The 23,244-nt window shown below is 40.8% G+C and overlaps 3 protein-coding genes across 5 annotated transcripts; all 3 read left to right on the forward strand.

The window, feature by feature from the left end:
• The first annotated feature begins 616 nt into the window (after positions 1-616).
• Positions 617-13,385, forward strand: washc5 (WASH complex subunit 5). Of its 2 annotated transcripts, none has more exons than XM_004568077.3 (29): positions 617-710; positions 1,220-1,489; positions 2,321-2,466; positions 2,625-2,709; positions 2,919-3,019; positions 3,354-3,546; positions 3,658-3,810; positions 3,966-4,079; positions 4,596-4,767; positions 5,549-5,676; positions 6,012-6,141; positions 6,468-6,580; positions 7,038-7,204; positions 7,527-7,602; positions 8,409-8,519; positions 8,884-9,024; positions 9,559-9,639; positions 9,769-9,870; positions 10,036-10,215; positions 10,381-10,505; positions 10,652-10,814; positions 10,980-11,082; positions 11,156-11,235; positions 11,370-11,473; positions 11,647-11,776; positions 11,958-12,054; positions 12,299-12,452; positions 12,627-12,714; positions 13,000-13,385. In XM_004568077.3, the coding sequence occupies exons 2-29, from the start codon at positions 1,304-1,306 to the stop codon at positions 13,054-13,056; spliced, it is 3,480 nt and encodes a 1,159-aa protein (XP_004568134.1). In that variant the 5' UTR covers positions 617-710; positions 1,220-1,303; the 3' UTR covers positions 13,057-13,385. The 2 variants fall into 2 exon arrangements, with proteins under 2 accessions (XP_004568134.1, XP_076745913.1); XM_076889798.1 differs by lacking the exon at positions 617-710 and adding an exon at positions 1,009-1,027.
• Positions 13,386-13,512: 127 nt separating this feature from the next.
• nsmce2 (NSE2 SUMO ligase component of SMC5/6 complex) lies at positions 13,513-18,523 on the forward strand. The gene is made up of 6 exons (XM_004568078.5): positions 13,513-13,910; positions 14,419-14,531; positions 15,268-15,421; positions 16,303-16,394; positions 16,851-16,957; positions 17,644-18,523. The coding sequence occupies exons 1-6, from the start codon at positions 13,796-13,798 to the stop codon at positions 17,753-17,755; spliced, it is 693 nt and encodes a 230-aa protein (XP_004568135.1). The 5' UTR covers positions 13,513-13,795; the 3' UTR covers positions 17,756-18,523.
• A 1,523-nt stretch (positions 18,524-20,046) lies between these two features.
• Positions 20,047-22,643, forward strand: lratd2b (LRAT domain containing 2b). Of its 2 annotated transcripts, none has more exons than XM_004568079.2 (2): positions 20,047-20,290; positions 20,606-22,643. In XM_004568079.2, the coding sequence occupies exon 2, from the start codon at positions 20,796-20,798 to the stop codon at positions 21,618-21,620; it is 825 nt and encodes a 274-aa protein (XP_004568136.1). In that variant the 5' UTR covers positions 20,047-20,290; positions 20,606-20,795; the 3' UTR covers positions 21,621-22,643. The 2 variants fall into 2 exon arrangements, with proteins under 2 accessions (XP_004568136.1, XP_004568137.1); XM_004568080.4 differs by lacking the exon at positions 20,047-20,290 and adding an exon at positions 20,315-20,493.
• The last annotated feature ends 601 nt before the right edge of the window (positions 22,644-23,244 follow it).

Below are 23,244 nucleotides of genomic sequence, written 5' to 3' on the forward strand. Positions count from 1 at the left end.
AGAAACCTGCACACAGTCTGGTCCTGAGTGTGTGGTGCAGCAGCAGCGAGACAGACAAACTGAGGCTTTAGTGGATCTCTGTCGCCACCTAGCGGAAATATGCAAACATAAGGGAACTGCCTGATTTGACTTCAAAGTACAGGTATTCTGACAAACCATCCTCCTTTGGCAAAACGTCCTACCGTAAGTTGTTTATGCACATTTCTGCTGTCACAGAGTAATTCCACCACAAATTTAACTAGGTATGACGGTTTGCCACTTATGTTTGCCCATCACAGTATGCTTGTAGCTCATATTCATAAAGCCAGGACGGTTTACCACTTCATTTTACCTGTTAAAGTATGTTTGTAGGTCACATTCACAAAGGTAAGACGGTTCGCCACTTAAATTCGTGTTGTGCGCATACGCAGAAACAACGGGTAGGATGGTTTGTCAGGTAGGATGGATTCCCAGAACACCTGCTTCAGTTAATCTTAGCTGCCCTTCTTATTACATGTTATTAATTCAGGAACGTTTATGCCATGGTATGTTTCGATAATAAAACAAGTAATAATACATCAGCCTATTACCATGTAGTGGAGGTCAAAGCGTTTGACAAAGTTGTTCCCGCTCGACTCCGGGGCAGTGGGTGAACAGAATCAAACACACCCAGCAGCAAAGTCATGTGGCTGGTCATGAGGAAGTAAATAGGGAAGAGGAGCTGCAAGGAGGTAAGTACCTTTCTCCAGCAGTGTTGGGGTTTTTAAACGGTACACTCTCGACTCAGACGTCAAAATGTAAAAGGGTAATCACTCACGTGGTGTTTGGACCTGTGCACGCGCTCGTGTGTCATCTTCAGCGTAAGATTTAATGAAAATAGTTAGCAGGTAGGCTACATGCTAACGTTAGCTCAGTGATAACTTATAGTTACAGGTTACAATCATATACTAACTTCGGTTCTGTTTTTGGTCTGTCTCTAAGAAACAGGAACATTGGAAAACCTTATGGTTTTTAGGTTTTACAAACGCAGACACGTCAAGATTGAAATGTGAGAAAATGATGCTTATGAATGATAATAACATCTCCTCGTCGCAGTCAATTGTTGTAATAATGATGCCAATAGATTGTAATAAGCTCTTTCTGTTGTCTGTGCGACAAATGTCCTGCAGCTTCAGAAAGGCCTCAGAGAGCCTGCGTGCTGTTTTAAGTTCACTTTTTTCACTTTTCCTTTGTCTCTCAGGTGTAGCTACAGTATTTGCTGCAATAAAGCTTATTACACTATCTTCCTCCTCCTCCTCGTCTTCCTCGTCCTCCTGTATCCATTATGGTGGACTTCCTGGCAGACAACAACCTGTGCGGCCAGGCTATCCTCAGGATAGTTTCCAGAGGAAATGCCATCATTGCTGAGCTCCTGCGCCTCTCTGACTTCATCCCTGCAGTTTTTAGACTCAAGGACAAAAGTGACCAGCAGAAATACGGAGACATTATCTGTGACTTTAGCTACTTCAAGGTATGAACTACATCAGAAATTCAAAAGATCCTTTCATTAGCTTGGACCACTTCCTCATTGAGATTTGGCAGGATTTATAGTAGGCGGTAGGTGGAGTAAACATGAATTAGGGAAAGCCTCAGAGCGGATTGGCATTAGCTCTTGGGCCAGGCATGATCAAAAAATGTATGAAAAAGGATAATCTGATTGTAAAGTGTATTTTAATTCTGCAGCTGTTCACCACTAACAAAACATGTACTGGTAGAAAGAGGGGAGTTTCACAGGGTTGCCGGTAGGTAGCACACAGTAGTGGCTGCAGTGACTCCAGAGATTGTATGGATATATGCCATGTGTCCGGAGGGGGACACATTGACTGTTTGTGAACATTGTCAACTTTGTATGTAAAACTTTATATTTAGCCATGTATTTGACTTTACTTTTTTACTTATTTTGATTTTACTTTGGCTTTACATTTTGAATTACTTTATTTTTATTAAGGGGAGTGTATGAGATGTAGTTCTGCTCCTGAAATTCACATAAATGATCTCCAATTACTCTGTGGTGTAAAGTTTACCGTGCTTGTACTGAGAAAGCTGCAAGAGCTTATCCAAGTCTCTATTTGAGGAAACTACACACACAAAGGATACTCAGTTTTGCAGTAGTCAGCACAATGAAATATTCAATTGATGTGACTGGGATAAATACATACACCCTAATGGTTTTGACATTTAGCTGTAAGTCTTCCTAAAAAGCAAAAGATAATAAAAGCAGTATTATTGCTTTAGTTTCAGCTGTCTTTCGGCATCGTTTGGATTTGCTTTGCATTGTCACACAATGTTGCTTCCTGTTCAGGGTCCTGAGTATTATGAAGGAAAGCTGGAAGCCAAACCGGAGCTTCAGGACTTGGATGAAGAGTTTAGAGAGAACAACATCGAGATTCTGTCAAGGTTCTATCTGGCTTTTGAGAGCGTCCACAAATACATAGTGGATCTTAACAGGTATAATGAGATGGAATTATTGGAATTAATTATGTCTTAATCAAATAAAAACTAAAACCACAGTGCTTGACCGTGAGGAACACTGTTTTCTGTTTAACCACATGCTAAATAGCCCTGTTTTAAAAGATGTCGATGAGCTATTTTTTCCCTCTCTTAAGATATTTGGATGACCTACATGAGGGTGTTTATATTCAGCAGACCTTGGAGACTGTGCTTCTAAATGAGGATGGGAAACAGCTCCTAGTAAGTAACACAAATGCAAATTCATTTTAATTTTGTAACATTACAAAACAAGTCTGCATTACATGCAGGCTTACATCTTTAAATATCTGTTCCTGAGAATTAGTCGCCCATGTCAGATGAATGTGCATGCTTAACCCTCAAAACAACACATCAAAACGAAACGAAACAGCACTCCAGGAACTGATTGGTCATGTTTTCTCTTCTCCCAGTGTGAAGCTCTCTACCTGTATGGAGTCATGCTGCTGGTTATTGACCAAAAAATTGAAGGAGAAGTCAGAGAGAGGATGCTTGTTTCCTATTATAGATACAGGTGTGCTTGTGACTCACATCCCCACACATCCACATGACACTCTCTTTGTGACTCACTTGCTCAGTGCACTCCAATCACCTGTTAGCCAGTGAGCTTGCTTCCAGTGAGGGTGAGTCATTTACTTGACTCACCAAAAGGTTAACTCCTGTGTCAGTTCAAGCTGACACAAAAGTGTACACTACACACAGAGGGATGCTGTTTACCCATAAATAACATTCCAGTTGTATTTCACGGCTATTAATAATTCTTCTTCTTTATATTATTACTTTTTTGGGGGTTATACTGGCACCAACAATCCATTCTTCTATTTGGAAAAACACGTTTTTTTCTTCAGTGCTGCCCGTTCCTCGGGCGACTCCAACCTGGATGACATCTGTAAGCTCCTGCGTAGCACCGGCTACTCCAGCCAGCCTGGAGCCAAACGACCAGCCAACTACCCGGAGAGCTACTTCCAGAGAGTTCCCATCAGTGCCACTTTTACTAGCATGGTCATTGGGAGGCTGCGCTCGGACGACATCTACAACCAAGTGAGAAACATTTGGTCCAAAATCTCTTTGTGGTTAAACTAAATAACAGATCTTGTCCCACAATGTTTCCCTCATTACAAATTTTTAAGACGTTTTCCTCCTCTCCTCCAGGTTTCTGCGTATCCTCTACCAGAACATCGCAGCACAGCACTGGCTAACCAGGCGGCCATGCTCTACGTCTGCCTCTTCTTCAGCCCCTCCATACTGCACACCCAGCAGGCAAAGATGCGGGAGATAGTGGACAAATACTTTCCTGATAATTGGGTGAGGCACTTGTTAAGTCTTTTCCATTTGCAGTAGATCTGAATATAAACATCTTTATAAAAGGTTATGTCATTTATTTTTAAATGTGTGCCATGTTTTTGCTCAGTTTTTTTTAAATGTTGAGCATATTTTTCTGAAGTGTAGTCTCTCTGCAGGTTATCAGTATTTACATGGGGATCACAGTGAACCTGGTGGAAGCCTGGGAACCATACAAAGCTGCCAAGACTGCGCTCAACTACACCCTGGACTCTGCTAACATCAAAGAGCAGGTATTAAAAAATACATTAGCTTCAATGTCAGAGAGACCTCAGATTCTTTCATTTACAGTCCTGCAGTGTGCTTATTTGTTCTGTGCGGGTAGTGATGACAGCGTGCACAGAATTTGTAACAGCACACAATGTAAACAGAAACAAATTTCAGGAAGCCATTCATAAACTTTTCCCGGAAAGCTCATTTCAAATATGGGGATGCCTGTAGAGCTGTACGCTGTAAGAGTCATTAAAAAGTCCTTTCTCTCTCTCTCTCTCTCTCTCACACACACACACACACACACACACACACACACACACACACACACACACACACACACACACACACACACACACACACACACACACACGGCAGGAGGAGCTAACTGAATAATCCACATTTAGTCTTTCACCTGCAGACCAGGCCATTCTCACTAATGACCACTAGTGGGAGTGAATGTATGAATAATTGACTGCCCCGAATGAAAGATGGTGCACTGTATACAAGAGCCATGTTTTTTTTCACCGTACGTGTAGGCTACTCGGTATGCAGCCAGCATGGAAAGCCTGAGGCCTCAGGTGCAGCAGCTGCTAAAGGAAGGTTTCCTCAGGGAGGAAATTATCTTGGACAACATCCCAAAACTGCTCAACTGTCTGAGAGACTGCAATGTTGCTATTCGCTGGCTGATGTTGCACTCTGCAGAGTCAGGTGAGATACTGCGGTTTCTTTTTTCCTCATTTACATTGGTGTAAGCACTTGTGTTGCATTTACAGTCCTGTGAAAAACAAAGTAAACCCCATAATTCAGCTTGTAAAAAAAACTTTTAACATCAACAACTTGAAGTCATTTTTCTGTATGACACTGTGGAGGACTTTTTGGCCCACTCTTCTTTACAGTGTTGCTTCAGATCAGAGCATATCTCTTTTAAATGCCACAGCATTTCAATCAGGTCAAGGTCTGGATCTTCACTGGCCATCGCAGCACCTTGATTCTTTTCCTTTTCAGTTATTCTGAAAATACACACGCCAAACTAACCGCTTAGTTATTTTTAACTTCCTCTGAGCATTCCACAGTCTGACCTGTAGGGTGATGCTGGCACGTCCACTTCTGGGAAGATTGTGGTATTCTCTTAGCACACACCTGAATGCTCCAGACCCGAAAATTGCCAAAACGTCAGCTTTTATAGAGGTGCTGACACTTGCTAATGATGAGTTAATCAAGTGCATTTGATTTAGCAGCACCTGGCTGCCACTTCGCTCCTATGGGAGCAGTAAGGGTATTCTGAAAACGATTTTACACATGACTGTAAATGTGTAAAGTCAAGGATGAGTCTGAAATGAACTCTGAAATCTGATCCTTAATTTTAATTTACCTGTATTGAAATGACACTGTTCGTAGAGTAAATGTCCAATGAAGTCCAAGCATTTATAAGGGTGATGTTGGTGAAAATAGTGTATTGATTTGTGATCAGTCATCCTCTGTCTCATAGCCTATGACCCAAACAACAAGCGCCTTCGTCAGATCAAAGACCAAGTACTTAATGACTCCAAGTACAAACCTAAGATCCTTTTCCAGCTGCTGCTCGACACAGCTCAGTTTGAGTTCACACTTAAAGAGGTGAGAGTCTTTCATCAGTGTTACATAATATAAATGATCACAGGGAAAAAAGTGAAAAATGTTAAAGACAAAAGTGTAGCATTTCTTTAAAGTGATCTTTTCTCTTTTTTAAAGAGTAAAAATGGAAAATGAGTTCCTTTATAATTTCAAAGTGATCTGTCCAGCTGTAGTCCTCGTTAGGTGTGTCCGCCTGGTTGCCTGTTAGCCTACTGTCAGGTAGCATATGGCTAGCCTGTGTGTCATTTGGAGGGGACACAAATGTAATGTTCTAATTACGCATCTCATCTGACTAATCCTCCCTCATCAGCTTAGCATCTGCGCTATTCCTCTTCCAGATGTTCAAGCAGATGCTGTCAGAGAAGCAGATCAAATGGGAGAGCTACAAGAAGGAGGGATCAGAGAGAATGACTGAGCTGGCTGAAGTCTTCTCTGGTGTCAAACCTCTTACCAGGGTGGAGAAAAATGGTGAGTTGGACTGTGAGAATGGATAAGGTGAAGACTTACACACAGCGTTGAAAAGTAGTTCTGACTATGGGAGCCTCGGGCATGCAGCTTGGATTATTTCAGTGTTGGGACATGAAATCTTAAAAGATTTTAAGCTTGAAGGCGTTCAGAGGAAAATGTTGAGGCAGGGAAACAAGATGGAAAAAATGCATTAAAGGTACACACGCAGGGAGCGGCGGATTAAATTTACATCTGTCATACTTACCTCGAGCGTAACTGCCGCTTGTGAAATACTTTGGTAACATTTTGTATCTGCTTCAATGACACACTTTTACTGTCCTTGGCAGAGAACTTACAGGCCTGGTTCAGGGAAATCTCAAAGCAGATTGAGTCTTTGAACTATGAGGACTCCACGGCTGCTGGGAGGAAGACGGTCCAGCTTATACAGGCTCTTGTAGAGGTGAGCATGATAATTATATTTCAGCATGGCTTTACATTTTTGGATTAGCACAGTGTAAGGTAACAATGGTGCTAATACTATGTTTTGATTGCCTTAACTTCATGCATAGAAAACAAGCAAATCCAAGTACAATGTTTCAGAATGGCGGAAAAATTAAGAGATGATTTTTTTTACTGCTATTAAATGCATGTAAATAGAAAGACAGAGGATTATGTAATAGGAATATTGTGTTGGCACAGTGGCATCATTTTCTGCTCTGTCCTGCCAACATATATTAAAAATACTGAACTGGAACTAATAGAATTTGGCAGCAAAGCTTGGAACATGTTTATATAAAGCTGCTGATAATTGCAAGAAATGTAATCAATACCAATACAAAATTATTATTACTATTTTAAAAAAATATTGAAAGGAAAGCTGTCAGGCTGTGCCTATAAAACCTCCTTTTGGACTTCAGGTCCAGGAGTTCCACCAGCTGGAGTCCAACCTGCAAGTTTGTCAGTTCTTGGCTGACACCAGGAAGTTCCTGCACCAGATGATCCGCACAATCAATATCAAAGAAGAAGTCCTTATTACCATGCAAATAGTTGGAGATCTGTCCTATGCGTGGCAGATTATTGACAGGTATTTACTTCTTTGTTTACTTAATAAACAAAATAAGGCCAGTGTAAAGTAGTTAGTTTAACTAGTGTCATATATAGACACAGTATCTCTTAATTTTGTCATCAGGTTAGTGAATCTTAGTGGAGCACAGTCACTGTGCTCGTCACTTGGTTTGCAAAACACAGCAGCAACTCATTCTGCTTACCTTTCTAAACTGCAAACCATCACAAAACCACCACAGAACACTGCAAGTGTTTTGGCTTTGATTTATTTCACTTGTGTTTTTGGTTTGTCTGTGTTGATGAATTCGTCTTTTTTTCCTGACTTGTGCTTTATTTTACAGCTTTACATCCATTATGCAGGAGAGCATCAGAGTCAACCCATCCATGGTTACCAAACTGAGAGCTACATTTCTGAAGGTGAGGGTCTATTTATGTCTAGAAGTGGGACAAAATATGCCGATTACAATACATCCCACTGCTTCCTCTTGCAATATGACTGTCGACTCGGTGCTAAACAGTGTTATTGTCAAACAGTTTGACTTTTCAGATTCACTGCTTCTTGACTTACTGTAGTAGCACTCATTATTTAGCATATTAGAGCTACTTTCCCCCTTCAGTTGCACCAATATCTTCATGCATCACAGATAAATGTCTTGCGAAATGTATGAGTATTGCAGATTCACTGTGGTAGCATTTCATGAACAAATTTATACGTCCAGCATATACACAGTCGTTTTTGGACTCGCCTATTCTTAATGCAGCTGTTTACACCGATCACGTAACTTTGCTGAACGAATTTGCAACATTCATTTTTTCGAATCAAGCTGAACTTTTCAGATTTTTTAGATCCAAATAAACAAATGTGACTAATCTAGCCACTGCATTTGTCAATGAGTGTGATGTTGCTCTAAACACGCAACGGTGCTACATATACAAATTTAAAAATTAATACTTTTTTGCCTCAAAATCTCAGTTTCTTCCTTTTCTTGTTTAGAAACATCAGGAACTTCCTTATGATTTATGTCAACTTCATTTTTTGTTCTGTGTATTTTTTAAGGACAAATTTTCCGCTAAAACCTAAACATTACACAAGTATGCATCCAAAAAATTTGGAAATTCGTGTCACTTTTTTGCAGTCTGCTCACGTGGACCATCATCTCGATATGGAGAAATGTTACCTGTGATTTAAAAATCATTTTTTCTGTATGTGTGTGTGTGACCAGCTGGCGTCTGCATTGGATCTTCCATTGCTGCGTATCAACCAGGCCAACAGTGCTGACCTGCTGAGTGTTTCTCAGTTCTACTCTGGAGAGTTGGTGTCCTATGTGAGAAAGGTAGTGTATGATGTCATTTTTTCTGCTTCTCTTTCCTCTTACAAAAGCTTTTGCTTTGAAATGTTTTGGTCTAATATTCTCCTAGCGTGTAGTCTTGTTATTTTAACAAATGAGCTCTGCATGCTGCAAACTGTTTGTCAGTATCAGTGCTGTAGCAGCTGCAGGAATGATGAATTTTTGAAAAACCATCTGTTTGGCAAATGTACCCAAAAAGAAGTGCTTAGTGCATCTGTACCTTGACGTTGTGGTAACTTCTTAGCTATAACTTTATGCTGGAAGATTTTTTCCTTCTGGCTGTACTCGAGATCCTTGATCTAATGGATATACAATAAACAGTCCTTTTTTTTAATCTTCTTGCTTCCAGGTGCTGCAAATTATCCCAGAGAGCATGTTCACTTCGCTGGCCAAAATAATCAAGCTTCAGATCCACGACATTATGGAGGTGCCCACACGGCTGGATAAGGACAAACTAAAGGACTACGCCCAACTGACGGCTCGCTATGAAGTGAGACAAACTGATGTGTATGAAACTGTCTCCTTCCCCTTGAGTGTTGATCAGAATGTCACTGACGTAAAGAAAGGGGGAAAAAATATCTTCAGATGTTGTATAAAATAAAATAATAAAAAAATAGATAAGAGAGCTCATTTTGTTCTGTTTTGATCTCGCCTCATCAGCTGTATGGGAGTCGGAGGCAATCATGCTAACATTTTTCAATCTGCTCACAGCTTTTGATGTGAAATACAAATTGGAAAAGGAAGCGTGATATGGAAACAGATTGTGCCAGCAGACTTAGCTGAATTGGATTAATTAGAGTGTGAAGTACTGAAGTTACTTTTTAATTTTTTTTCAGTCATATTTGGAATTGCAGTCCAGTGCCTTGAAATTAAAATAAGATCATTGTAGAGTGAGACTTTTTTTGTTTTTTAGACTGAAAATCAAACAAAACATTGGCTTTTATATAAATGATTGATATCAATATTATTCATATATATTATATTTTTGCATGCCTAAACATCGTTCTGCTCTGTGTCTTTGCAGGTGGCAAAACTAACTCATGACATATCTATTTTCACCGAGGGCATTTTAATGATGAAGACTACTCTCGTTGGGATCATCAAGGTAAATGCAGTGATTAAGGTTTCTGAACTTTAAGAACAAAGATTTCTGTCTTTCAGAAGATTAATACAATCCTGCTGAGGGATTTGGTGCAGCACAGGTTTGCTTTATTAACACACTGTGATGTTTAAGGTGGATCCTAAGCAGCTTCTGGAGGATGGCATCAGGAAGGAGCTGGTGAAGAGGGTGGCTTATGCACTGCACAAAGGCTTAATATTCAATCCAAAGGCAAAGGTGAGACGCTACACCTGTTGTATGTTATGGATTATTAATCGTCAAATAAAGTTTGTGATATATTTGCTCTATGTTGACCAGTTTCCATGTTAAGTTTCCCAATGATATTGAAGGATTAACAGCAGTGAAATAAAATAATAGAGAAAAAATACTGAATTCTTTCAGCCCAGTGAACTGATGCCCAAGTTAAAGGAGATGGGCGCCACCATGGATGGCTTCTACAGGTCGTTTGAATACATCCAGGACTACGTCAGCATTTATGGCCTTAAAATCTGGCAGGAGGAAGTGTCCCGCATCGTCAACTATAATGTGGAACAGGAGTGCAACAGTTTTCTCAGAACCAAGGTCGAACTTCACACGCTTTCTCCTTTTCCCTGAGTAGTGCACTGAGAGCAGTTTGTCCCTGACTGATAGATTTTCTTATCTATCAGTCAGGGGCGCGTTCTAGTTGTTTGGCTGTTTCTCAGTAATAGCAGTTGGCTGATTGACTTGTTTCTTGCTTCTCTTCAGATCCAGGACTGGCAGAGCGTGCACCAGTCCACCCACATTCCTATTCCCAAGTTTCCCTCTGTGGACGAGTCTGCCACTTTCATCGGTCGTCTCTGCAGAGAAATCCTCCGAATCACTGATCCCAAGTATGTCTCCACAGACATAACAGTGGAAGTGAAATAAGAGTTAGCGAAATTAGCAGAATAACTGAGTTTATATCTGAGGATGGAGGAGAAAAAAATCTTTGGTTATGCAGTTTATTGATGGTGGAATAAACTGATTTTTTCTATAGGGTGACGTGTTATATTGACCAGATGAATACCTGGTATGACCTGAAGAGCCACCAGGAGGTGACTAACAACAGATTGTTCTCTGAGATCCAGAACACCCTTGGTACATTTGGCCTTAATGGACTGGACCGACTGCTCTGCTTCATGATTGTCAGGGAACTTCAGGTATTTACCCCAATATTTACCTCAGCATCCCCCCACTCCCCCCCAAAAAAGATGCCATTCAGGTCAGCAAAGATCAATCCCTGAAATCATGTCAATGTTGGTAGTATCTTTAGTGCGTTTAGTATGGCTCCCAGATTGTAGTAATGTGTGTGTTTGTCTCATCAGAACTTCCTGACAATACTTCAGAAGACCATCCTGAAGGACAAAGCTGTGGTGGAGGTCTTCAGAACATTGCAAGGTGCCGTCAGCCCAGTCCAAGGCATTGTGGGTAGGTATTCACTTAGAGAATCTATAACCTGCCTTTTCTTGTACAGATCTAATTATTGTTTTTGTTGCTGTAGCTAATGCCAGCAAAGTCTACAGCAGTGCTGTGGCCAAATCCCAGAAGATCTGGGGTACATATCTGGAAGCCATCATGAAGGTACTGCTCCATGTTCCCACGTTAGTGAATAGAAAATAAAAGTAAAAAAAGAAAATCCCTTTTTTTTGGTCTTTATTGTCACAATTTTCTGATGAAGAGATTAAAATAATTTTGAATGCATGTGTTTATTGAAGGTTGGTCAGATGCAGATTCTCAGACAGCAGATCGCTAATGAGCTTAACTACTCCTGCAAGTTTGACTCCAAACACTTGGCGGCTGCACTGGAAAACCTCAACAAGTCTGTATATTCTTACCATAATGGCACTGAATTGTTTTTATGTTTTCTTTACTTACCCCCCAAGTGCTACTCTGTGTTAATGACTTTCATGATGGATGCTCCTGCTAATTGCATCATGTCTGTTTTAGTCTCACACTGTTCTTTTATGCTGACTCTGATTATGTTCTTGCCAGGTCTCTGCTGGCAGACATTGAGGCCCATTACCAGGACCCATCCCTGCCTTATCCTAAAGAGGACAACACTCTTTTGTACGATATCACTGCCTACCTGGAGGCTGCTGGCATTCACAATCCTCTCAACAAGGTTTGAACAGAAGGGGCATCTCTTCCCACATAATCAGTTAGCCTTGTTCTGATTTCACCTGAATCGAAATGAGTCTTTTCAATGACGACCACAAAATGCAAGCTGTTTTTTGCTTTCTTTGGCTATACATTAGCAGATGTTCGTGTTCAGACTCTTTTTGTTCTACTTATGCTTCACACAGATCTACATCACTACAAAGCGCCTCCCGTACTTCCCCATCATCAACTTCCTCTTTATTATTGCTCAGCTGCCTAAACTTCAGTACAACAAAAACCAAGGTGATTTTCCCCCCATTAGTTCACTGTAACCTGTTTGAAGTTGATAAGAGATCAGGTTATACAGTTTTGAGTACAATGGGTACCCTGCCGCCTCTTCACTTAGTTCAGTTGCAGCAGACTTTATTATTTTTCAGAAAGCGGCATTAAATCTTATGGATTTGTTTTTCCCCACATTTTTCTGCTAACGCACAGTCCCTGAATGTCTCTGAATGTGGTTGTAATTTGATGTTTTGTGTTATGGCAGGAATGACCTGCAGGAAAGCAACAGACCCGGTCGACTGGCCTCCACTGGTGCTCGGCTTGCTCACCCTGCTCAAGCAGTTCCACTCCAGATACACACAACAGTTCCTGGCTCTCATTGGTCAATTCATCCGCTCAATCATGGAGCAGTGCACAAGGTAGCAAAACAGACTTCACAACTTCAGAAAGATTTCTAAAATAAGATTCGAAATCAAATATTCTGTGTGGTAGGTTTCCTTGGTGATGATTGTGGATCGTGTTACCGGACATAAAATGTATCTGGTTATAGCCTCATGAAATCATATTAAAGCTTCCGTTTGATCCTGTTATAGTCAGAAAATCCCTGACATGCCTTCTGATGTGGTGGGAGCTCTGATGTTCCTTGAAGACTACGTGAAGTACACAAAACTGTCACGTAAGGTAGGTGCAACTTTCCCTATATTATTTGTGTTAGTGTTAGAAAATATTTTAAGAGGTTGTAAATGATAAGAGTAGACAAAGTTGACAAAGTTGACAGTACCCAGGGGTAGTAGTAGAGCTGAAATGGTGAAACATCAATATGCTTAGGAGCATTATTATTGGACAGCCAGATTTAATAACCATCAGCTATGGAAAAAGATTTTAAAATACTATTTTTTGCATCTGTACTCTACTATATTTGTGTGACAGTAACATGTGTTTCCTTGTGTTTTCTGTATTTTTAAGGTGGCGGAAGCTCATGTGCCCTGTTATATTTTTGATGAGTTCAGAACAATACTGTGAAGATATGGATGAAGATTTTCATTTAAAGATTCGGGTTTTTTGCCGAATGTTTTTTCACTGCAGACATTTTGTCTCAATGTAGTGACTGCACAGGTGTTACTAATAATTAACAACTGATTTGTTAGGTTTAAGTGCTCCAGCAAGCGTGACCACAGGTATTAATACTATTTTATTATTATTCACTGTGCCTATTCTACAGTGATATGTCAAATGTGGGGCCTTTTGATTTGTTTACTTACATTTCATTCTGCTAACTATCAGTGTCTTGCACTTACAGATTGTAAATTAAAAGAACATTAAAATGCAAATAAATCACTCTTACACCTTTATGTACTAAGATTCTGTGCCATTTATAAATCAAATGGATTAATAAATACGATTCTTTCTATTAAAAAGGCAGTTTTGTTTTCCTTCCGTTTAAACATATTTTGTTAAAGCTTTTACCTTGAAAAACCATACCCGGAAGTTAGAAGTTAGCTTCTGTTGTGGCTCCGTTTTAGCGGGTGATTTGTGTGCGTTTGTATAGCATCCACAGTTTCTATAGTTTATTTACGTTTCACTTGTTATTTTTATACTAAAAGCGTTTTTGAAACAGATTGTACTTGACGTTCATGTAGGTGTCGGTCATTTTGCCGGCAGAACTAGATACCTGTTAGCAAGCTAGGCTAACGTTAACGTTAAAAGCACGTTAAATTTAGCTCTGGTTTGTAGTCCCAAAGTAATAAAGGTAGCTTTCACAATGTCTCTGAGCGCTGTTCACGGAACTCTGTCGAGTCTGAAATCCTGTCAGGCTGATATCGGGACAGGTATGGACATTGTGACAGACGTGGCTATGGACCTGGCGGAAGCTCAGGGTAAATATTAAAGGTTTTCTCATCGTACTGCTCACCACCTCCATCTGTAATCTCTACATTAATTATTCGCTTACCAGATATATTTTCACGTCTATAATTAATGTTTTTATGTGCTTTAGATTTGTTTTTAAGGTTTATAACTAATTTTGGAGCATACATTTATAGTACTATGCAAAAGACTTGCATCACTTTAATATTAAAAAAAAGAAGGCACCTACCTCAAGGAACCCAGTGTCATGTCTACATATATTAAATAACTTAGCAAAGACCTGATTTTAAGTTGTATAATTAGGCACTTTGTGTTTTTGCGACAGGCTGCTAGTAACATTTTTTTTTTTAGTTGAATCTATGAAGAATGCCAAAGATAACACAATTGGACAGACATTACATAGGATTTTTGCACAAACAAGGTGATTCCCAAAGATCTGATAGTTGTTTGTGTGCGTGTGTGTGTGTTATGGTGTGACTGCTTAAGTGATTACTTCTTTGGTGTGCACTTATGTTAAAGATGACGAGATGAACCCGGGCATCAAAGAGATGGAGGCCATGATTCTGGAGTGTGCCAAGCTGGACAGGGAGATTAACTACTTTGTTGATGTGGTGCAACAAGTTACAGCTGAGGTGAGAGCAGCCTGAAGGTTTCCTTGCATTAGGCGACTGAGATAATGGATATTACAACAGTGTGCTTAAACCCTGTTCATTGTAGGGAAAGTTTTGATGCACCATTTGACTGTTCTGCTGCATAGTGTAGACCCATCAGGTGATGCCTAGTTGACTCAAGAGGAACATGTCGTTGAAATGCTAACAAGAATTAAAAAACAAACAAACAGCAAAATGCAACACTTGTGCAGGAAATAAGGCAAGAAGTGGAATGCTGAAATATTATTGTCTTTAAATAATCAGTGCATTCTTAATGCTGCTTTTTCTGCATAAAGTCAGAGCTGCACATTAGAGCTCTTAAATGTGACACAGTTATAAACATTATGACTAATAATGAAGTCAACATAAAAGTCAGTTTAGCAACATTTTTTCAGCACATGAATATTTTCAGTGATAATGGGGAATAGAGCAGAAAGTGTCCCATGGGATCACAACACACACAGATTGTTCAGCTGCATCTGATTCTGTCATTACTAACATACAGCTCAGCAGGTTAGATCACATCATCAGGAATGGCTGAACATAATCTTGTGCAGAGTGCAGCATACGTCACCATGGTGACGTAACCGATGACGTGGAAAACTCTTAACACTATGTTCAGAAGAAGACGCAAACCTCGGGCATTTGTGAAGCATTTCTGAATTAAATACAAAATGTAGATTATTGCAAATTATATAACAAATTTCAATCATTGTAGGTTGCCACGCAGCAGCCGGAGGCCATGTTCAGCCTGTCTGCCAAAGTGAAGGAGCAGTTCACAGAGAGAATAGCCCAACTCTCTGACGCTGACCTGCACACTCACCAGAAAGTAATGGCTTTCAAGGAAAGTGTCAAAAACTCTTTCAAACAAGGTAAGGCCTGTGGAGAGACGGAGGAGATTTACTTGAATTAGACTCACCGCAGTGCATTCAGGACTTCTAATGGACTTTGATAATAGCAGTGCTATCTGAGGACTTCTTGCTGAGCAGAGAGATCTTGGGATGTGGCTTTCTTGTTTAGGATAATTAGCTTTATTTTAAAACACGCAGCTTCCTTTGTTTACTGTTGAATGATTGTTTCGCTGTCACCCTGTGGCTGTTATTTTCTGCTTTTTAACTCTTACTAATTACAGCTATGCCGGCCTCATATAGTGCCATGCTTTTGTGAGTCTCTGTAGACATTATAGGCTACATTATGCTAAGTATGTTATTTTCACGAGCTGACTTAAAATGAAAATGTCTGATAAAAGAGCCAAATGTGATAACCCACTTTGAAGCATGAACTTTGCGAGCCGAGGTGATCATTGCAGTGTGTTCTGTGAGGGCTTAGCCCATTATTATTCACTGAATTAGTATTACTTCATGTTCCTGTTAAGGGATACATTTTGAGGATTCAGTTCTGCTTGCTTAAAGGCTGAAATATAAATATGTTGAATAGCATAATCCTATGGAGGAGTTTACAAAGGCCACATATAGAGAGCAGTTTCTAATACTTTGGGCTCAAGTTAGCCTTTGAGTTCTTCAGTAGTTGTAGATGTGCCAGGACAACAACTGTAGATATGAAATTTATGTGCAGACTAAAAAAAAAGAAGAAGATGAGTTTGTTTTGTTTTGTGTTTGTTTGGGAGTGTTGTGTATAAAGTTTTGTGTGTGCAGTAAATATTGGTGGATGGTGGTATGTGCCATCAAATTGAGTCATTTTTACTCTGAGTGGACAAATGGAAGCAAACTGCATGTGCATTGTTTGTTTTTAGCTAACCAGGAGTCAGCAGAGAGCATGGAGGAGCTCGATGAGGACATCGCTGTGACACAGAGTCAAGTCAACTTTACCTGCCCGCTCACACAGGTAGATTACTGATTATATTTGTAGATTACAGGTAGATTAATCCAGTGTGTTTTCATGCCTCTGTCTTTGCCTCAGAGGTGTTATGTTTTCATTGTGCCCATCTATGTGTCGGGGTATTCCTTGAGTTTAGGCACAGACATTAATTTGGACTAAAGGTTGAGCTCATTAGAGTTTGCATGGTCACAATCCAAAACATTTGGGGGCTAATTATGACAAAATTTCACACCAGTCCCAGGATTATTACAATATTGGTGTTTTTCATTTGGCTCAGGCTAAAACATCTTAGGTGGGTGCCAAAATGTGTCTACGCAGAAAAAAAACAAAACCAAAATCCTGACTGTAAGATGATGTTCCTGCAAAATGCATCATTCTGATCTCGCTTGCTTGCTTGTTCAAACTGCTTTTTCAACAAAACACAGGTAACTTGAAACGTATTCTTTTGTGCCTCTGTTCAAGGTGGAAATGGTGAACCCGGTAAAGAACAAGAAGTGTAACCACCACTATGATGAAGCAGCAATCATAAACCTGATCAAAACAAAACAAAGCCAGAAAAAGAAATGCCGGTAAGACACTGCATCTCTGAGGACCGTTAAAAAGTGGAGTCAGGTTTTCTAGCAGTAAATAACACTGCAGGCTGGTGTGGGACCAGCAGGCTGCCTTAATTTACATTGCCTTTATTATGCTGCTTTGATGTTGGAGTCAAATTAAATGTGGCTGATCCTGCAGGAACACTGATAAAATCCCAGCAGCAGTGTTGCTGAAAAATAAACTTGCCTATTGTCTTGGGTCCTGACTGTGGTCACTGCACACACTGCAGCAGTATGTTTTCCTTGTTGAGATTAGGTTTATGCTTGAAGAAATGGTGTTGTACCTGCAGTAAATGGCATTTCATCACATTTACTGCTTTAGCAGCCTCGAAGTTCCCACCGTTCAAGTCATCCAGTTTATCACAGCATGTGTAACGTCAGGGGACTCCTCAGTGTAGAATGCAGACATTATAATAAGAACACAAAAGATGGAAGTCTGGTTGCTGATAGGCAATCAGAATCAAACTGCGAGCACTGGCACAGGAAATAATAAAGCAAGTTTAGGCAGATGTATAACGACTTAACAGTTACTCAGCAATGAACGGGGCAAAGCTAATATGAAACTGATGCACAGAAAGCTTTTTTTTGAGCTGTTCTGCAACTGTTTGTGTGTGTTTAAATGTCTGAAGCAAGTTAAGGTTCTCTGTGTCTCTGCTCCGTAGCTGTCCTGTGGTGGGCTGTGGAAATGCAGATGTGAAAGATTCTGACCTCATTCCTGACCAGATGCTGAGGAGAAGGATCCAGAGCTACAAGAGGCAGAACAACCGGACTTAATAATGAACATTTCTATGGAAATAATCAATAGTTAAAGAAATACATTTTCCGGTAACAATTTTGTACACTGAGAATCTAGAATGTTTATATTGCCATCTACGCTTTTATATAAAATGCCATTCTTTTTTTGTACCTTGTAATTTTTGCTGCTCCGTTGAATCTGGATGACATGTTATAATTTTTCATCTGGAGAACTTTCATTGAGTGTAAATAAATAGTAAGATAATTACATGTTTAGTATTTTCACAGTCTGTGGTGGCTACTTCAAGAGTCTATCTGATGCAGTAAATCTACTGAACCACGTGAGGGCAGTGTTTGCTTAAAGTCTGCAGAAATATATAAAGGTGCATAAAGGTGCTTCAGGGTTTTGAGAATCTCCTAATTTCTCAGCTTCACCTACATCTAGGGTTACTGGCCAACATGGCAACTGTAGATCCAAGAAAGGATGATCTTTTACTTAAAATAAAATCCTTCAAAAATGGCCTCAGTGAATGAGCCATAAACAAACAGTTCTTTTACATTGGTGGGAATGCACTTATGTGATTAAGCCTGCTCTCGCTCCTTGTGAAGGGTCTTTGTTTCAAAAGAAGAAACAAACAAAGGCTGCGTTGAGATGAAACTAGGTGAAGCTAATCTTTTAATAGCCTTGCATCAGGAATAAAAAAAAAAAATCTGTAATTGCCCTCTCTCTACAGTGAGTGCGTCAAACAGCACTAAGAACATTTCAGTGAAGCTATTAACTGGCAATAAATGACTGGCTAGTGTTGACTCATTCATTTCTCCACTCTACTTCATTTTGAATTGCCATTCTGCAAATCTAATCTTGTTTACTACACAACACGCGAAGTCACTGGTAATTCCCCCCCCCACCACCACCCCCACACACACAGAACGCAGTTTACTTTGAGCAAAGTGCACACATGAACACACTTCAGCGTTCACCACATCACAGGAAGGAGCCATCGAGCTGTTTCCTTTGTGAGGATGTAGAAGCGTAAATATCCTCGGGAATCACAATAACCGTATGGACACACAGTGCTGAGAAAAATGAACAATTTCTCACAGATTTCTTATTTCTGGTTCCTGTTTGATCTGGAATTCACATTCATCTCTGGCCTCAAAAAGCTCCAGGAAGTAGGTGTAATGGATGGCTGAAACACTGTAAGCCTGGATATAAGGCCTGTCCAAGCAGGATTTTTACCTTTTGGCAGGAAGTGAACATATTATCACTTCTTGGCGCACGAGTCTTGGCCCGAGCAGCGCTTGAGCTGATTGGAAAGACGGGGCAGAGAACAACGGGCCTCCAATGAGACTCGCATTTTAAAATTCTCCTCTGACACAAGTTTCTTGTTTTCCTTGCCAAGTCCAGGAGTGGCCTGGTTCTGTGCGCTGTTGACACACAGGCTTGGCAAGAAAACAACATTCTCTAAGGTTACCCACATGACCCACCCACCACCTTCTCTAAAGTGAAACAATTTCTGTACAGCATTAGGCTGCTGAAGACTACTGGGAGCAGAAGAAAAACCTAAACAATTGTGTGGCTCCTGTGTTTATGTAAATCCTCCCTGAATGGTGCTCCTTCATTAGGATTCCTGTGCTGTTACTTGGAAACTTGATCTCAATGAAGTGCATTTCACTTTTTCCACATCCAAGCCTCACTGAGCTCAAAAAAAGATTGGCAGGTGAGATGTCAAAATCCAGTGTTTTGTTTTTGTCCTCTGAGTAAACACATAAAAAAACCCATCCAATTCTATAAAATTCATTTGGATGTGACTGCATAATGTTAGTTTTTGCTTTCCTACAATGACACAACCTGAATTTAAATAGAAACCTGTTAATAAAATATGAATGCGTCACCTTGGTTTTGCAGCATGTCTGAGTTAAACAAGTCAAAGTTGTCTGTAGGGATGAAAAACTGTCAGTTCCCATGAAGTTCCCACTAAATGGGAATTTTTGATGACACTTTTGTTATTTCCTGTTTTGTTGTTTGTCGTGATTTAAAACTCCATTACAAAAAACCTAGCGCCATAACTTTTTCTTACCCTCAAATATAATAATATATAATTCCATTTTAAGGACCTGCTAGTGGACATATTGCGTAATCCCCTCTCGTCTTTCATATTGTTAACATAGTTATGGCCTTTATTATCGACATTTATCAAATTTCAGAGCTTTTGGGATCCCGGCGTCAGTTTAAAATATTAACGTATCCATTTCTAATGTTCTGCTGATTTTGACTGAAAACTGAACACGCAATGAGGCATAAAAGGCGTACTGTCGCTTTAAATGACAACACCTCCCAGCAGTCGTTGGATCCTGGGCGAGTTTCGCTGCAAAGAAGAAAAAAAAGAAGAAGAAAAGAAACAGCCCACAGTGGTTCATGCTTCAGTCTATACAACAGAGCAAAGCACAGCGCAACAGCTTACCATACAGGAAGGAGAGCAGGTGCCAGCGCAGTCTAAACTACTCATTATTTTACTGATGAGACAACAGGAGCGAGTGAGACAGCAGCTGCTGACTGGAGCTGACCTGCAGGTGAGTGTCTGCTGCCCCGCGAGCTCACGTTCAAAAATAAAGAAGAAAATCAGTAAGTGTAGAGTAGCTACAACTGAGACAGGCTGACGCGACAGGAGCAATGTAGGTGATAGGATACAACACTGAGGTGACAGGAAAAGTAAAAACTGCAGCAATAAGAATAGTTGTGTTGGGATTGTTACGTGGAAACTGTGAGCCAACAGGTGAGTCAGGTCACACCTGTTAGGACTAAGCGTCACAGTTTGACTTGAAGAAATGCCTTTATTATCTAAATTCAACCCCTTAAACACATCCGTCTTGTGTGTTTCCACATAGATCGACGCAGTTGGTGTTCAATTGGAGAAAATCTGCTGGACATGGATTATTGGTGCCCTTCTTCGCCGCTTTGGATTTAGTTAGTCCCTGCAACCTTTGTTTTTTACGTGTAGTTCCCGGGGACGCCAAGAACAGGTGGATCCTGTTTCTGTGTCAGGCTCAAACCGGCTACCGCTGACCGTTCACCTTTATGGGGAATCAGGTGGAGAAACTAACGCATCTAAATTACGCGGAGGTGCCAACGTCGGACCCAAATGGGTTCGACCCGGAAGACGACGGACCGCGGATTGGCGTGTCTTATATTTTTTCCAACGACGACGACGACGACCAGGACGACAATTTTGATCACTTTCCAGCGGACAAACGCCAGGTAAACCATGAAGAGAAGCCCTTTGACCCCCGGGACGAGCTGGAGTGCGCGATCTATTATCGAGAAGAGTGCGTCTTCGAAAGAAAAACCGGAGCCGCGACTCACTCCGCGGAAAGTCTTCTGAACAAGTGCAGACCGGGAGACCTGCTGGAGTTCGTGGCCACTGGACAGTATCCACACTGGGCTGTTTACGTCGGGGACTTTCAGGTGGTTCATTTACACCGGGCTGAAATCAAGAACAACTTTCTCACCGATGTGAGCCAGGGCAAACAAGGCCGGATAGTGAACAGCCTCTACAGGTACCGCGCGCTCCCGCCAGAGGTGATTGTGCGCAACGCGCTGGACCACGTTGGGTCAAGAGACAGGGAGCTGTACTGGAGAAATTCTGAGTGTTTTGCAGCCTGGTGTCGCTTTGGCAAACGGGAATTTAAAATCGGAGGGGAGATCAGAATTGGGAAGCAGCCGTACAGGTTAAAACTGCTGTTTTCTGAGAAGAAAAGTCACGTCCTGGAATTTCAAAGCCTGGAAGACGTGATTATGGAAAAGAGGAGGAACGATCAGATTGGTAAAGGTGCCGTGATGCAAGAGTTGGCCAACCATTTGAATACAACACATGAACTCAAAGAGGAGAATTTTGTTAACTGACACTGGATGCACTGGTCATCTGGAGAGGATTTGAGGTTCCACGGTGATGTTCCATGCTCCATTTAAGCGCTTAACCCATGAGGTCACGTAAACGTGTACACTGTGCCAACAAATGTGCATATTCAGAGGGAGTTTATGGTGCATCATGAAAATATTTTTCACCCAGAGGAATTTGTGAATTCCAACTAAAATGCTTTAGCAATGATCAGCGGGGTTAAAGCGACATTTCCATACCTTAATTTGCATTGAAAACAAATAAAAATGAACACACCCCAGTGGCAGATATCCCTCCCTCCTTTTATAAGAAAATGAGAGTTCAGTCTCTACCCCAGGTTAAGCAACCTGTTATGGCGGATACAATTTGCATTGGAGCTTCACCTGCAGTCTAATCAGTCGGGAATGAAGTTAGAATTTAACTGCCCTTAATTATTTTTCTAATCCAGCAATGCTTTGCAGAGAGGAGCAAAAAACTGTCCTTTTAGTCCTGACTGACAAGAGTGCTCAAGCTGCTTGCTCCTGTACAACTCAGGTGTTGGAGACCAACCCACAGAGTGGAAGAGAGAGACGGTTACTCAACGTTATGGTGTTTCAAGCTGGTGGATTGCCTTCTGTTGCTTTATATCCAATCATCACACAGCTTTACCTTCTCTTGGACTTCTTTGTGGACACTGTTGACAGCTATGGGCACTTTTATTAATTCACCTGTTACAACAGTTTATTTTTTGAAGCAGAAAGATGTTTGTATGAAGGATTATGGAAATAAATATATATATATTTGAAGAGTAAAGGGTTTTCTTTTTAGCGAACGGTTGGCCTTTAAATGTTTTCTGAGAGCATTGGTACAGTGCTAATCGATAGTTTCAAACCACCAGCCTCAAGAGAGGCCGCTCTATATCCTGCATCCTGAACACCGGCCTTGTCTTTTGCACTGCGCTTGGCAATTGGAGAGCAGCTACACCCCAAACAATTCAATCCCAGCTCGCAGTTGGAAGAGCCACAGTCATACCTGTTCATCTGCTGCTTTTTGGTTTGTGGTTGCGTGCAGGAAAGTGCAGGCTACCCACACAGTTAAAGCTGCCAGTTTTGATCTAAATATTTTCCTCCGAGCAGCAGCTCCCTGAAACTACTTAAACATCTGCTTTGTTAGGCTGTGTCAAGATGAGTTCCAACTGTGCTGGACATTTTTGCTTTGTTTACACCTCTACTTACTGAAGCTAAGACTTTTTTTTTTTCCTTGAAATTTACCCAAAGGCTAAAAATGTTTCACATCCATATTTTTCTCTCCTTCCCTCTCCTTGAGCTGCATCATTTATTAAACTTGGGGTAAAGGTGCAGTTAAATAAGGTACAGTTTTATTTCTATTGGGAAACAGTATTACAACAATGACTGAAACACTTTGCAATGTGTTCACATACAGAGGCTGCAACGGAAATTACAACAGGCTGTGAGGTTGTTTGAAATGCCAGACATCTTGTTTTTTCCCTCCCCCCTGTCTGTGCTTCAGAGGAAACCAGTGATCACGGGTAGTCAGCAGATGAGTTACTTTTTCCTCTGGTGATATTTGCGTGATGATACTGCTGTAGTCATTTTCGTGCAGGTAAAGGTCCCACTGGACTCAAAGCTG

The sequence above is a fragment of the Maylandia zebra genome, linkage group LG11 (assembly GCF_041146795.1).
Source record: "Maylandia zebra isolate NMK-2024a linkage group LG11, Mzebra_GT3a, whole genome shotgun sequence".
NCBI classification, from domain to species: Eukaryota; Metazoa; Chordata; class Actinopteri; order Cichliformes; family Cichlidae; genus Maylandia; species Maylandia zebra.